At 39.7% G+C, this 16,024-nt stretch overlaps 1 protein-coding gene across 1 annotated transcript in view; it reads left to right on the top strand.

Annotated features, from left to right (window-relative positions):
* Positions 1-13,615, top strand: part of MBOAT1 (membrane bound glycerophospholipid O-acyltransferase 1) — a gene marked incomplete at its 3' end in the record, with an annotated part of 55,049 nt that extends 41,434 nt beyond the window's left edge. Inside the window, exons 7-13 of the mRNA XM_084281538.1 lie at positions 381-564; positions 2,234-2,426; positions 5,421-5,524; positions 8,494-8,558; positions 9,921-10,053; positions 11,282-11,433; positions 13,483-13,615. Of these exons, the coding sequence (XP_084137664.1) occupies positions 381-564; positions 2,234-2,426; positions 5,421-5,524; positions 8,494-8,558; positions 9,921-10,053; positions 11,282-11,433; positions 13,483-13,615 (964 nt within the window). The remainder of the gene's footprint in view (positions 1-380; positions 565-2,233; positions 2,427-5,420; positions 5,525-8,493; positions 8,559-9,920; positions 10,054-11,281; positions 11,434-13,482) is intronic.
* Positions 13,616-16,024: the final 2,409 nt, after the last annotated feature.

Genomic DNA, 16,024 nt, shown 5'->3' on the forward strand with positions numbered 1-16,024 from the left:
AAGTCAATTTGCTTGAGAGTAGATACTTAGATTTATGACTATTTTAAAACTGCAATGCTTTTAGTAATAAGACTACAGCTTTTCAGATCGGTAGCGTTTGTTCACCTGTAGTTTGCGCACTTCCACGTTGCCCTTGTTCAGACTGCCATCTGCCAGACATCACTGGGATATGTGAGAGGCTGTGATTCATCTTTACCCCCCAAAAAGATAAAGTAAGCTTTCATCTGGGGGGGAGGTGGTAGGAGAGAGTTGAGGACTGAAGCAGGCAGTACAACAAAAAGTGTTCACTGAAGCCTTTGCTGTGTTTAACGTGTGTTTTTTTTTGTTTTTGTTTTTGTTTTGTTTTGTTTTGTTTTGTTGTGCGTGGATGATTTCCCCAGGACAAGACCGTCTTTACTGGAGTATTTAAGCTATCTCCTCAATTTTATGAGCATCATAGCTGGGCCTTGCAGCAATTATAAGGATTATATAGCCTTCATTGAAGGGAGGCATGTGCATATGAAACTATTAGAAGTGAACTGGAAGCAGAAGGGTTATGACAGACTTCCTGATCCTTCTCCAACTGTAAGTTTTAAAATGACAAAGATTGATTGCAAAGGGCAGGAGAGTACAGCTTTGTACAGGATTCTCATAATTAAAAATGAAGAGGAAAACCCATTTTTGGATTATCTTGCCAGTAAATGTTAGTAGTGGTTTTTGTTGTTGTTGTGGTTTTTTTTTCCTCTGTGAAGTGGCTGCTGTTTTTATCACAGGGTCAGGGGTGAAGGGGCTGGTGTCTTCCCTTGAATTCCCCAAATGTATTTGGCTTGCAGAATGGGTCACTGGTCAATGGGTGTCCTTTGTGCAGCAGTGGGAACATTCTGCAGGTTCTAATAACTATCAATTGCAGTTCAGCTACAGACAGAAGAAGAAAACAGCACATCTGTCAGAAAGAAAAGTCAAATCCTGCCTGTAATGCAGAATACATTGGGAGTACAGGAATTATGGCCCATCAGAAACTGTAGTGTGCCCAGGTGCTTTGCAAGGCAATTTCACTCTTTAAAATTACTTGGGGGTCATTTTTCATGTACGAGGTTAATAAGTGCAACACTTTTGTTTTATTTTTCAATGCTATGTAAGACCTTCTTATAAATTACCTTATTGTAAGACAGGGTAACAGTGTGAGAACCAGATTCTTCTCTCTTGTCTTAAAGTGACACTGAGCGCATAGTTTTGTGAGTGAGTGCAGTATGTCTTTTCTGAGGTTGAGCATCTGCTGCTACATATCTGATTCCTGTTTGCATACAGTTGTATTTCTACTGACTTCAGTGGTGTTACTTCTGATTTACATTAGTATTACTGAGGTCAGAATAAGGCCCATCTTGTGTTAGATGCAAGTCTGCAGAGAATATTAAAATTTGCATTGTACCCATTTTAAAATAATCACGTTAGTTTATTACTGAACGTGGAAAAGGTATAAAAAGAGTACTTGGGATCCCAAAGTTCATTGTTGTTTCAATAACGTATTGCACTTTTACTGATCTTCTGAGAATGCACGAGTCATTTTTACATGGTATCCAAGTGTCAGATTTACCTTTTTAATTATGCCTGTATCAAGGAATGTTTACTCCTGATGCTTATTTGAAATGAAGCTTTTAACTACTGACATGACTGGTGATAATTTTGATATATAAAAAGCTAGAGAGCAGCAATAGAAGTGAACATGGTGCTGCAGATACCCTATATCACGGGAAGTTACACATGTTGTGTATGCTTTTTTGACAAGTGTTTTTTAGCAAGGCACCTGGATGGCAGCTGAACAATAAGGCCCACTGTTGTACTGAATACCGAAGCTTTTGGCTTCTACGAGGAGCCCAGTCTTCAGTTCCAAGAGATGACAGTACATATAGGAAAGCTTTCTCCTTTCCATTTTGCTTTTGTTTGTTAGTTTGTTTCCTTTCTCATTTTAGGACCTCCACTAACTGCTGTAGGAGTCTGGGGAAGATCGTGGCCAATTTTGACTATAAATTCTCACTTGCAGCCAACTATAGTTAGTTCAATAAACTACATTAGACATAAGGTTATACTGTGGCCTTTTCTTTGTCACCCTTTCTAAATTAATTATTGTCAACTTTGTCACTAGCTTTATTGGTTCTTGAATCACATTCTTTTTGTATGCCATGAGCACTGGTATTTTCCTTTCCCTTAAGCAAATGCTTCTAATGAATATTTCACTGTCATTTGTCTTTTTCAGGGAGCAGTGATGTACAAGCTGTGTATCACACTAGTATCTCTTGTTTTATTCTTGACACTTACCAAGAACTTTCCTATGGCATATATTATTGATAATGAATTTCTTGATAAAACACCCTTCTTATCAAGACTTGGTTACCTGTACGTTGTTACACAGGCAGCAAAACCTAAGTATTACTTCGCGTGGACGTTAGGTAAGTCTGGCTGCTTCACTTATTTTTGTGAGTAACAAATCAGTTCATAAATGGGGAGGGGGTTTGGGGCTGAAGTAGTGGGAAGTAAATGAAATAAAATAGTCCCTAGACCTGTAGTTCATCCAGGAGATAAATACGTCTTCCTGTAGGCAGTGTATGTAGACAAGTATGTTATGATGTACAGACCTCTCTCTTGTTAAGAGACATCTTTAGCACATGCATCTATATTAGAAAGTTGTGGTTCTTGTGGAGAACTAAAATTAGGCTTTGCCTCAGAGGCACTCTGTGGTCTTGTGGAGGGGCTAGCCTTGAGTGACCAAGAGAGAGGACTGGAGAACCACAGGGCAGGTGGGCAATGAAGAAGGCTATGGGATGGACCCAAGAACCTCTGCAAGGAAAAGGAGCAGAGATAGAAGAATGTTCATTAGAAAGAGAAATTAAAAAAATAATAATAATATTTGATATTGGAAGCCAGTTAGACTGGTGGTCAGAATAATCTTTTAATATTTGCCTACTTCATTTTAGCAGTCACTTCTCCTGTCTATGTGTGAGGAGTCAAACCCTTCTAGCCTAGGTTGAAAATTGAGTGACTGTTTTTTTTTTTTTTTTGTTTTTGTTTTTTTGTTTTTTTTTGGTGTGTGTACAAGACTTTGCATGTAGGGAGATCCTACAGTGATATATACACCCAAAACTGAGAAGGGTGTCATTGGGATGGGATGGAAAGAACCAGGAAAATTTGTTGTGAGGCTGTAATTGAACTGCAGGGAGTAAATCAAGATGGATCAAGAAAAGAACACTGAGGACTGGCATCTGTAGGATGGGAAGGGCTTTGGGATAAAGAATTGTTTGCTCAGGAAGTTTTTTTAGAGGGATCCAATATTAATTTGTAACTTACAAGTTTTCCAGTGTCATAGTTAACTAAAAGACCATTATCAAAGAGATATCTGAGTTTGGATTTGGGACAGGAGTGAGCGAGCCTTAGGGGCTGCAAAAATATCTTACAGATGAGGGGTTTCAGGAAAAGCATACATTGCATGCTGGTGGGTAAGGTCTCTGTTCCTCATGTTACAAATCCAGGCAACAAAACAGCAGATGTTTTATCCTTTTACTGTTTAGCTCCCTGTGGCATGGCACAAGGCACTGTAAAAGTGCCTGCTGAAACTGCTGATAAGCACTTCCTGCTCTCAGAAGAGGACAGTCATGCCATTGTGCGAGAGCCGTGCTGCTGAATTCCTCCAGATCCGTGGAAAGACAGAAAATTCAGCTTCTCCTTGCAGTAGCAATAGTCATGGGAGCATAGCTGCAAACTTGACTCAGAGCTACTGTTGAAAGCAATTTGGAATTGAGCACCTGCATCCAAGGGTTTGTGCAGAGCAAAAGCAATAAGAGCTGTTCAAGTCAACAGGGAAACCTCTGGTGGACTTTGTGGAGGTTGGGGTTTTGCAATTAATTTGAGGGCAGGAAAGTTGAGATGCTTTTATGCCCAAATCATGCTGTTCTGTAGATGTCCGTGTGTGAAGCAAGAGGCCAACAGGTCTGCAGTGTTGCTGTGCCCCTGGATTTCTCATTTCTTGCATTTACCAGAGAAACACTAAGCAGTCCCTGCTACCCTTTGAGCAAGGAGGAGCAAACCTAGGAGTCCTCTGCTCTGGTGTGACAGTCTCTTTCCAGGCATAGTCCTGTGGGTCTTGCAGCTTGCTGCTGCTCTCATAGCAAGACACTGGCAGGCCATACAGTAAATTTTAGACAGGTTTCTTTTTTCAAATAAAAAATACATGGCGTGATCTGAAAAATGGGAGACCATTCTTTCCATCAGTAAAATCTAGCTCATTTAGTAAAGTGGAAAGTAAATGGGAAGTTTCAGATTACAGAAGGCTGCTTATTAATTTATTTATTTATTGCTATTGCTGTTAATTAGGTTCTCTCTGTGATGTTCTGCTTTGGGGTTTCTCCATGAAGTTGTGCCTAAATTTGTAGCACTTACAAAGCAAAATCAGTTTCCAGTCTCTGGAAATAAATTCTGACCTTTTTAGAGCTTGGCTTATTCCAGGCTTGTATTTTGTAATCAATCTAGAAGGATAAGCTTTACCTTCCTACCTGTATTTTGGCTTTCCTTTTTCTTCCCATCTCCTCAGTGGCGTCTGCATCTAGAGATAATGAACCCTTCCTGTTTTCTTGGTATACAGGGAGAGAATTTCTGGCAGGGGCACATTAAAAGCATTATTTAAGACCTGATGACCAGATGGCTCCCAGCCAAGGCTGAGAGGGGAAATAGTTGCCCAAGTACCCTGAGGAAGAGCAAGAAATTCATTCAGCCTGTGGAGTTGTGCTGTGCTTCATTGCAACAGCAAGTGGGAGCACAGCATGTGAAATGCCTACTGTTACCCAGGCTTTTATTTGCACATGTAGTAGTTAAGTCTGTAACTGAAGTTGCTCAATATTTGATTTGTAGAGATGGTTGGGTACTTTAGTGAGGCACTGAACAATGGGTTTAAGACAAAGGCTTTATCTACCAAAGTATGAATAAAAGTCCCAATTAAAACAATCATGATGTAACCCTTAGTCAAAATGGTGATCGTGTTGTGGAGACATTACAGCTTTTCTGAATTCTGGGAAGTGCTGGGACATCCTGATATCCTTTTGAGGAAAATACTAATTACGTATTAATAAATATGACAACTCTTTTACATCTATCTCCAGTGTAATATAGATATGGCGAGAATAATAGGAAAAATGATTTCTATTCATTATTATTTTTATTTTATTTTATTATTTCTTCTGTTAAAGGAGTAGCTCATCTTTCCTTTTCAGGAAGTGATTCTCCTGTGTTGCCATATAGCAATGCCCCTTTACTAAGAGGAAGCTTCTTTTTGAAAGAGAAGTTGCTAATTACTATAAAGATGGCTTGAATGTGTGTTCAGTGACATACAGACTTGTAAGAGACGACGGCTCCTCCATCAGTTTGATTTGACCCATTTTGCTTTGATATTGCAGCAGATGCAGTCAACAATGCAGCTGGTTATGGATTCAGTGGAGTTGATGAGAGAGGTGCTTTCCGCTGGGATCTGTTGTCCAATTTGAATATCTGGAACATTGAGGTGAGTTAAAAGAGTGGCTACATTAGCATAACAGGCACAGAGAAATTGCCGTGATAACGGGGAGACTGCTAGAAGGAAAGTAAGTCCATGCCACCAGGCTGCCTCTCTTTAATTTGAGAGGTTTTGTGTTTTATCTATTGGGCAGATAAATAGCGTCTGTCACACAGCCTTTGTCATGCTCTGTATTCAGGTTGCATTTGTAAATAGTTTATAGAAGGCTAATAAATGATTAATCAGATGTTTAATAAATGAGCAGTCAATTACTGTAGATTGTGGCTGAGTTCAGCGGGTCAATAAATTGCTCGCAGTTATGATTCTTCACCATCTGCGGTGTATTGCATCTATCTGCTTCTTGCAGCGTTCCCCTTTCGTAACCCAGCTGAAATATGTGCTGGTAGTGAAAGAGGCCATCACATCGATAGGCATTGCACAAACACGTGAAAGAGTTTGGGTCTCTGCGTATAGCTGGAGGGCCTCTTGTAAGTGGAAACAAGCTGGGGTGCAAGAGGTAACAGGTACAAACCGAGTAACCTGAACAGGATTGGCAGGGCCATGTAGAGCTTACGGGGTGGCTGATCTGGAGCTCTGTTCAGCAAACCACATGATTTCTCAAACCTTTGTCACACATATTTCTTGTGACTGCAGCATGCTTTTAACATCCATTAGTCTTTTGTAAACTATGTTAGTGTTTTTTTTTTGTTTTTTTTTTTTTTTTTTTTTTTTCTGAAGCAAGAGATGGCCAGTATGGTTATTTGTTTGCTCTGAAGAATATTCTCTGAGTGCAAGGGGGATGTAAAAATGTTTACATGTCTAAAACTGCTTTCTAAAGGCTTATTTCCTTTAGAAATAAGAGGAACTTTCCCCAGTAATTCGGTAGTTATCCTTTTAAAAGGAAAAGCAGATGAAAATAACAAGTTAACTGCTTTATTGCTGAATGACCTGTGATGAAGCAAGTGTGTTTCAATAGCTCTTCTCAAAAATGAAAGGGCCCCTGTAATTATTAGTTGAAAAATGTTGAAAGATGCGAAAGCTGAAAGTATATATGTTCTCACTTTCTCAACATCCTTTCTCTGTTTTTTATCTTAATCCTCATTATACATCTCTCCTTGAGTAGTACATAATACACATCCCAAAAACGCTTTTACTCCTCGATAGCAATAGCATGCAAGGTTCCACTCAGAGATCTTGAATAAATACCTAATTCAGTTTCAGGGCAGGAAACAATTCCTGCCTAGATGGGCTATGGCAATTCCTGTATGAATGAGGATAGTAAAGTGTAGGCAGTGCTCTTCAGTAAAGGCAAACAAAGGAAACAGGAGCCTTTGCTCTCCTCTACCTGCTGAACTGTGGGCTCTACAGAATTTTTTCCTTCAGATGAGCAACAGAGATCAGGGTGGAGAAATTATTTCCAGGAGCATAAAGCAGAAGGGTCATACTGGCCTCAGAAGTCCTGCCAGGAGGGATGATGTACTGTGGCTTTCCAAATTGCCCAGTCTTATCTGAAAGAGCATCTGAGTCAGCAGGGAAAAAAAAACAAAAAACAAAACAAACCAAAACGCCAGGCCTCCATTGATTTGGTCATGTGTGCAATAAGAAGAGAGACTACAGAGCTTCATGTAAGCCTTGAACTGTTCCTGTATGCACCAACAATTCTGGGACTTAAGGGAGAAGTGTGATTGTGCAGTGCATTTTGAGCAGGATAGCCACTTTCATGTGTAAAACTGCTAAGGGTTGGGAAGTGGAGTGCTAAGTGTGCCTACAGTCTAACCTGGACTGTAGGGGTTGGATGAAGACAAGCATGTGTCAGGAGTTTTGAGGACGTTAAAAGGACATGGGTGGCTAAATGTGTGGGGGAGGGCTTGAAGAAAACCTTGTCAGTGTGCATATTCTGACAGCCAGTGACCAGTTTCTCTCTTGGTAGAGTAATGGGAACTTAAAGAAGGCCAAAAGAGAGTGACAATATTAGTTGGAAGAGAAATTATATTTTTCTTGGCTTCTCTTGGTGCAATCGTGCAGTAATGCTATTAAAATGTGGCAGTGCTGCATTGGAAATTGCTAATCGTTTTTAACTTTTTAAACAGAGGATGCAGTGCCAATCATCAGTGTTCTTTGTGAAAAGGCAAAAGTATCTGAATATTCCCCTTGGAAACTGTTCTCTTTATTCTTTCTGGTTGGTGTGCCCATGCCTTCAGCTGATAGCACAAAATAATGTGGTTTCATTGAATCAGTGGAGACCAGTTATTTATTCCTGCTTGATGAAAACACCCTGGGAAGTTTCTGTCAGCAAGCAAGGAGCAAGGGGGAGCGGGAACAGGGAACTGCCAGAGGTGGAGTTGGCCAGGATTAGGGGAATTGATGCTTGACAGGATTGAGCAGTCTCCTCAAGCTGAGGGAACTGATGCTGTGAGGAGGTACAGGTAGTTTCCCCAGGGCCCTGGAGTCCACTCCAGTTTCTCAAGCTGGATAGTGAGCTGAAAGTTAGCTTCTAAATTTAGTCCTGAATTTATTTTTGTCCATGTTTTTGCAATTTTCCTCCTTCCTTCTCCAAATAATAACGCATATCTTTTAGTTTTTATAACGCTTTGTTTTAATAGCACTCTAGGGAATCCCAGACTGTGTAATGGGTGGCAAGATTTCTCTTCCAGAAATGAAGCTGTTTATGAACTGTGGGAAGGCCAAACGTTTAAAACAAGAAAGCTCTTCAGATTTCCCGTAATTTGAAAAATAACCAAACATTGTGTTTAATTTTACAAAACAAAGCAAGTGCCGAGTGCTGGCAGTGAGCAATCAACCTAGTTAATGTCCCTCCCAAAATATATTAGTGTAATGATGGACTGTGGCACAATCTTCGCAATAGTTAGCTACTAGAATAAATATTTCCCTTGTATTCATTCAGCTTCTCTAACTTAAAATGCAAGTGTTATTTTACAGGTTTCAGTGCTAACGTTTCATGTGAACTTCTTTCTTAGACTGCAACAAGTTTTAAAATGTACATTGAAAACTGGAACATTCAGACAGCTGCCTGGCTAAAACGGTAAGTGGGATGAAACAGCAATTTGCTTGTGAGACCCAAAAACTTTAGATGGCCTGAAAAAATGCTGATGGTGAGTCTTATCAATGTATAGTCTTTTGTTCTCTCTAAAGGTTGGTGGAACACAGTGGGTTTTGATGCTATGAAGTTTTGTTGTTGCAAATGTTAAAATGTCCACATTTTATATACGAGCAGAAAAGCCAGAAATAAACCATTCAAATCTTCCAAAAGGAAAAGTAACAGCATTTTGATGGCATTTTTTAGGCTGGTGTCTGCCTCCATTGTGTTTGCTGTAATGTTTCATGGTGCTGTATTATGTTTCCCATGCATATTATGACTGGAGGCAAGCCTTGTTGTGTCGCTAGGATCCATTTCATTTAGAACTGGGGAGAAGTCCGAATCTTAAGAGCTTTGGTGTAGTCCAGTTTGGTGTTATCACAAGAAGCTTTCTACGGAGTCCTTGTTTAGGATATGGAGAAGAGAGTTGTTATAGCATTGAGATGATCCGATTTTAATCTGTCTGATAAGGCTTATGTAAATATTAGCTTAAGTTCAGTTTTTTTAAATGGAACTGTGTCCTGTTACTTGTTACACTTTTTGGCATGATTAAAGCTCAGTGTACAGTCAGTTAATGCAGTGTCTGAAGTGTAGGCACAAATATATCATGGTTATTGTGACTATTTTTGTTGTTAAATGTTATCTTATTATCCCCTATTTTTCATAATTCAATTGATGTTCCTGGTAAGAAATACATTTTCTCAACTATTGTCTTTGGAACACAGCATCTCTGCTAAAACTCAGATAGCCAAATAGACCTGATAATGTATTCTTGAACTGGTATCATTCATTTCCATCTTTGGAGTAAGATTTTGGGCTGCAAAACTTAGCAGGAATCCCCTGCTTTGCAATAGCTAAAGGCACTCCCTGTTGTTCCCAGCATCTCTCAGATAACAGTGCCTAAAAATACTTCTGTTCACCACTAAGGGGTGTGGTGGTGTCTGTTGGTCCTTCTACTTGCTCTTGATTTACCATCAGGGTTTTGAAGAGTAGTGTGCAATTCCAGATTAGAAGTCTAAACTTGAATGGGAAGTCTTCCCTGCTCTTTGCCATTCTATTTATTTGACTGCTGAGAGCAGTGGGAATATTTGTGCAGGCACTCTTTGGATACTCAGTGCATAAAAGCTTGCTAACTCTTTCCATCTAACCTTCCATGTTATCAAAGGGAGAGCACCTTACACCCTAGACTGTAACCGAGGCAAGATGAGACCTGTAAGAAAACAGAATAAGATGTTAACAGCTGAGAAAGATTTGCAGTTTCAATTGTTCTGCTGTATTCAGCTTCTTGTTTTGTTTTCCTCTTCACAGTGTTTGCTATGACAGAGCTCCTTGGTACCCTACAGCCTTAACATTTATCCTGTCGGCCCTGTGGCATGGTATCTATCCTGGATATTATTTTACATTTCTCACTGGAATCCTTATCACACTCGCAGCCAGAGCAGTATGTACCTTTCATTGTTCTCTTCCAAGGCCCTTTCTAGACGTTATCCAGCTATCAGCTGCAGGGACCACCCTGGCACAGTCAAGCAGCTTGTCCCTGCTGCGAGCTCTCTTTCATGCCTTTGCGGGGTTGATGTTCACTGAAATTTTGTTCTGCATTAATGCTAATTAGAAAGAACCCCCAACAGTTAAAGCCAGCACTAATTCTCTGCGTGCTGCAATACTGCCCCTGGCTGTCAGAGAAAACATTGCTTGTGAGTGTATCGTTAGGTAGGAGTTTGGGAGTACTACTGGCTGTGTCTGTGCAGTCAAATTAGCATGGTGTTCAAGGTTAAGCTAGAGACCAGACTTCTGCTAGTTCATGTTGCATGGATGCTGACTTGTAATTAGCTCTGGGTCCACTTTTTCACAGTAACTGTTATGGGCTGAGCATTAGCCCTAGCTGGAATGCTGTCATGTGGATGCAGTTGATGGGGTGAACTGGGCTCTGTGTTTATGGAACTGGTCTTGGGTAGAGCCACCAAAGGCAAAACAGCTTTCATGTCACACTGAGGCTGCATTTATCACTTGTGCAATTTATCCTTCAGGCTGAACCAGCTAGTTGGTCAGGGCTGGGAAGCCCCTCTGTTCTCTTTCAGCATTTGAATATGGATTAATAACCAGGTCTATCTGAAAGGTGAATTAAGCTAATGGTCAGTGTTAGCCCCTATGGCCACAGCAAGTTGCTGAGCATGCTGTTTTAACACGTGCTTTACCTCCTTTTGTGAGGATCCATTTCACAGATGTGAAGTTAAACCCAAATCTGTAGAGAACTGACCAGCTATAAACACATACTTGTTCATATAAAGTAACTTTGTTTCACAGTTGAAAAGCAGTAATAAATAAAAAAAAATAAAAACATAAAAATGGGAGGGAGGAAGATCAGATCATAACAACTTCCCTCCTCGAGGTTATTGTCCAAGATTCCTGCATGAGAGTCTGCTCTGCTGATTATGGCAGAGGAAATTGGGCCACTTCTCTGTTTACCACTGATTAACTGTGGGATCTTAGATATGACAGTTAATGCACTTCTGCCTGCCTTACGACTCTCAGTGCTTTCAAAAGGGTATGTAAACTTTTTGGTGATAACGCTGATAATAAGTGCAATACATATGCTGCAGTATGCTTGCGTGACTTTGCCTAAGAAGTGAATTTATGTAATTTTCTGTTTACTTTTCCTTGACATGCAGATAAGAAGCAATTGCAGACATTACTTCCTCTCATCGGTGCCTCTCAAGATAGCCTATGACGTTGCTACCTGGGTTGTCACTCAACTAGCAGTTTGCTATACAGTTGCACCCTTTGTAATGCTGGCTGTTGAGCCCACAGTTAAGTTTTACAAGTAAGTTCTCTCCTGGTTATGGCACCTCAGACCAGTGTGGCTTTGTTAAATAATGCAAGGCATGCTGAAAGGCAATTGGCATTTCATCAGATCTGAAAGGAATTCAAACAGGATATTTGATAACGTAAGGAGCGATTTCTGTACTCCTGTAACTTAATTAGCTAGTAGTGCCAAGTAGGAGCCCTTCTCTCTTACTTCTCAGTCTTTTTGCATTGTTATTTAATCTGACTTTTCACATATTCAGCTTCCTTTTTCAAAGCAGTCAAGTCTCAGCCTTTAGCAGTGGTGAAGGCTGGAGAGGTTAAGAACAATGTGAGTTGACAGTAGGAAGGACTCAATGAGACAAGAACAGATTTCCAGCTGCTGACTGCACGGAGCAGGAGAGGTGACTGATCAGCAGGAGATAAGAGGGTACCTGACAGATTATTACCTCTTGAAATCACTATGTTTTTCTTTTTGTGTGTGAATATTTCCATAGGTCCCTCAAAAATAAGTGCAAATAAGCACTGGGTTTGCAGAGTATATTGAATATACTCTAGCAAACATAACTTGAAATAGAGAAATGCAGAAATAATTTAAAAAGGGAGACTCCTCTATATGGCTTTACTTTTCTTTGATTCTACAGTGAACTGTCAGAATAACAGGTTTTGGTCAAGAAAAAAGATGATTCATTCCTCTAAAATAAAAACATTAATCTGATAGTCAAGACAGCTGCTGTCAGTAAGTCTGTTTGAAAGGTTTTTAATTTTGACCTTTTCTTTCCTTTTTCTTAAAACATTGGACTTCAACACAGAAAACTTACCATATAGAAATGACTCCAAATCTTTCCCAGTTCTAGTAAAATGCTTTCCCAGTTACTACATTAATATCTATTTTTCTTCTTTCAAGGCAAAAGTAGTAAAGAGCAATCAGAACCAAAAGGGAGAGAAAAGACTAAAATACTAAACTCATTTATAAATTTGCCATGTGTGTAAATTTGTTCCCTTTGTGCTACAAGAGACCGTTCCATGTTTCCATGTGTATATATAAATGTAAGATTACATTGCTAACTTTAAAACAAAAGAAACAAATATGTGTAAAGAACTTGGTATTACTATGTCAGTGTCTAAGAAGGGAGAACTGTTACTTTTACCCAAATTTTGAGCAGAGAAAATGATTTTCCACCCTTGCCCAAAGCTGGATCATCACCTTAGTATTTTTTTTGCCCTAGTGAATTTGAACTTAATTAACACCTAAATGTAGATAATGTTAAGCAAGGAAATTGTAGGCTTCTGGACCAGGGAACACTTTCAGAGCACCAAGCACCTTGCAAAGAAATTAAGAGCTACGGTAAAAAGCATAAATGAGACCATACAAAAGTGCATTTCTGTGGTTAAGAGTTGGACCTTACTGTATCCAAACCGGGTCCTCAACAAGTCGCCTCATGTGGCTAGGTTAAGTATTTTTGGTTTCTGTTCAATCCTGTGTATACCAAATTATTTGAAATAAAAATATTTGATATCTAATATGATATCAAATTAAAGTGTCCCTGAGTAGTAGCCTTCAAAAACAAGATTCTTCTGTAGTTGCCATTATCTAACCTTCCTCAGATTAGAGGTGAACTTTTGGTTTATTTCAGATTTCAGCATTTGAAATGATTTCTTTCTTTCCCATTCAGTTGCTTATTGTTGCTTTTTGTTTTTAACTGATACAATTTTACATCCTAAGTTTGAAGAATTTTTCTTCAGAATGCAGCCTTGTATACTCTAATGTTAAAAGAGAGATGAACTGAATTAAGTCTAGAGTTAAATTACGTGAGTTTATCCAAGCTGTCAGACTTTGGATTCTAGTGTTTGCTGATTGATTCCTTGCCTCATTAACATCCATGGCAACATTTTCATTGACGCATAGGCTGTGTGAGAATCAAGGGTTTATTTTGGTCCTTACTAGGTCATGTTCATACTTTCTGCATTCATCCCTTAGCACTAGATTCTGCATGGGCTTATTAAGGCTGTACAGTTCATCTTATTACCAATAAAAATGTAATATTCTCTTTCTGCTTTTTTCTAGGTCCATGTATTTTCACATGCACATTCTAAGCATCCTGGTGTTGCTCGTGTTACCAATCAGACCTCAAGCCCGGTCTGTAAGAAAGCCTCAAAATGAGGCCATACAGAACTCTGTTAAAAGCAAAGACAAATGATATCTCCAAAATTGCCGACGCTGGGAAACAGTCATATTGGAAACAAAGAAGAAAAAAGGGAGCAATGGGAGTAGAAGTACAAGACAAGTGGCATTTCTGTCGGTTATCTTAAAATCTTATTGGATAGGGCAGTTAAGAGCCTGAAAGACTGCATTTCAAATGACTACGGTTAACAGAGATTTACAGGCTATGTTTACAGGCTCATGGGGCATTTTGATTTTTTTAATAAATATTTTTATGAAGTGTTTTTATATATTTAAACTTTTTCACACAGAGAGGCATTTTTGCCCTTTTACAGAAATATACAATTATTAATCAAAGAATCTGGTGATTAAAGGGACAGGAAGCAGCAAGCAAAGAGCTAGATCAGCTGCCTGATAGTCTGGTGCTGTGGGTGGCTGGCATGAGGGTTTTTTTATATCTTGGTTGAGGAGAGAGATGGTATGAGTAGAAAACCATAGAAAAGAGGTTGCTCAACATGCTGGTGCTGCCTTCTGCCTGCTTTGTGCACAGGGTTTTCCCCAGCAAACCCCAGAGCAGGGACTGCAGCCTGAGCTTGGCAGCAAAGGTATTTCACATTCCTTGGAGTCGCATCTGCTGGTATGAGGGCAAGGCAAGTCCCTTGGGAATAGGTGTCTGGGAACACTGTCAACTGCCTTGGCCAAAAGCTAAAGCCAAGTAAAAGCAAAACAAAAGGGGGGAAGAAAAAGTAGTAAAAGAAGGGACATACACCCTGTGGTCTGTAGAGCTGTGCAGACACAGCTCTAATGACACAGTGCTCATTGCTGCGTCAGCCTTACTTTGCAGTTTTAGAGTGATGCAGCACTTCCATCCCAGTATGAAAATAACTGAGGAGGTTTAGAGTGTTAAAGGTTACGGTTATGAGTTAAATCTGAAAAAGGTTTGTAATGCATCAGACTTTTTGGTACTCCAAAGCATCCTATCTTGTGAAGGGATAACTTTCCAGCAGGATAACACTAAAATGAAACCTGAACAGTAATTATGATAGCCATAATAAATAATTCTGTACAAAATAAAGATTGTGATGGGCTATGAACACAAGAGTCACAACTGAGTCCTTGTGCAATCTTGACTGGTGATTTAGTCTTTCAATGCAAGTTTTTCTGCTTGTAAAGTCCCTAGCTTACAGGGATGTTGGGAGTTTTAATTTCTAAGGACTTGTAGTATTTTGAGATAACTTGCTGCAAAGTACTGTGTCGTTAAAAAAAAAAATAAATTGTTTATTTGTTTTAATCCACTCACCCCAGGAAAATAGACAGATGGGACACATCAACAAAACTAAATAATTAAAAACAAAAAACTCTCACCCTTCTCCAGGAATGTTTTTCTCAGGATTTTGTAGCAGCAATTCTTTTGTTAAGGTACTGGTATTTTTTGATTCTGTAACTGATGTGTGATTGATCAAAGAATCTGCTGTTTACTGCACTCTGATTTTCATGTCAGATAAAATTTTGCAGAATCCTAATGTTTTGGGAGGAAAAAAATCAGCAAAACCAAAACAAGTTTGAAAAATGTTTGATTTTATTTTCTGTGGTGGGAAGACTTTGTCCTGTGACCACCTCATGATTTAGAGTATTGCTCATGGAAGAGTTTATTTGGTAATTTATTTTGAAGGCAAGATGGGATTAAAAGATTGTTCTGAATAAACAAACCGCTCTGCGTCACTGCCTGGCATTATTAATGAAAGTCAAATGTGAAAATGGGTGAATGAATCTGCGCCTTATAGAAAAGGAGCTGTTTAGGTCTGCTAGATTTTACGGGATAGATGTGCTCTAGACCATGCTCCTGTTGAAAGAAAGACAAGAAAACACCCATATGTGTCTGTGAAAGAAGGACCTGTCCCTAACTTGGCCTGTCTCCGGTTTATCCCTGTGTGTTTTTTTCTTCCTTGATGTACCTGAGTTGCATCTTAGGCACCTAACAATTAATTCGGAGAGTGGCTGTGAGAGCTGTGTTGCCCACTGGAGCTGTTCCCTTCCCACTGGGCTAGATCAAACCTTGGCTGCTCCTTGGGTGAGAAAGGAGATTAAAAGCATTGGCAAAACTCCCTCGGATACTGCCATATTCATATACTCCAATCTTCAGCAAGTCTGCAGAAGGCAAACGTTTCCATCAGGTCATCTTTTTAGCACCTGCATCGGAAAATAAATGCACTTTAAGGGGTTGCTGGTTTGTATCTGGTGCTCTGTGCCCTGTGATCTGTATGTACAGTGCTCATGCCATGGCCTGCAACCTCTCCTGAGCTGAGTGCCTAGGGAAGGCCAGGCATTGCCAGTGGGGCAACTTCTGCAGGGTTTCATGAGAGGTGAAGTTGCTGACTCTAATGCCACCTACTTCTGCTGCAGGTTTCAGCTTCTACAGTGTGATGAAGGCAGGGTTAGGGAGCAA

Source organism: Netta rufina (genome assembly GCF_964035555.1).
Source record: "Netta rufina genome assembly, chromosome: 2".
NCBI lineage: Eukaryota > Metazoa > Chordata > Aves > Anseriformes > Anatidae > Netta > Netta rufina.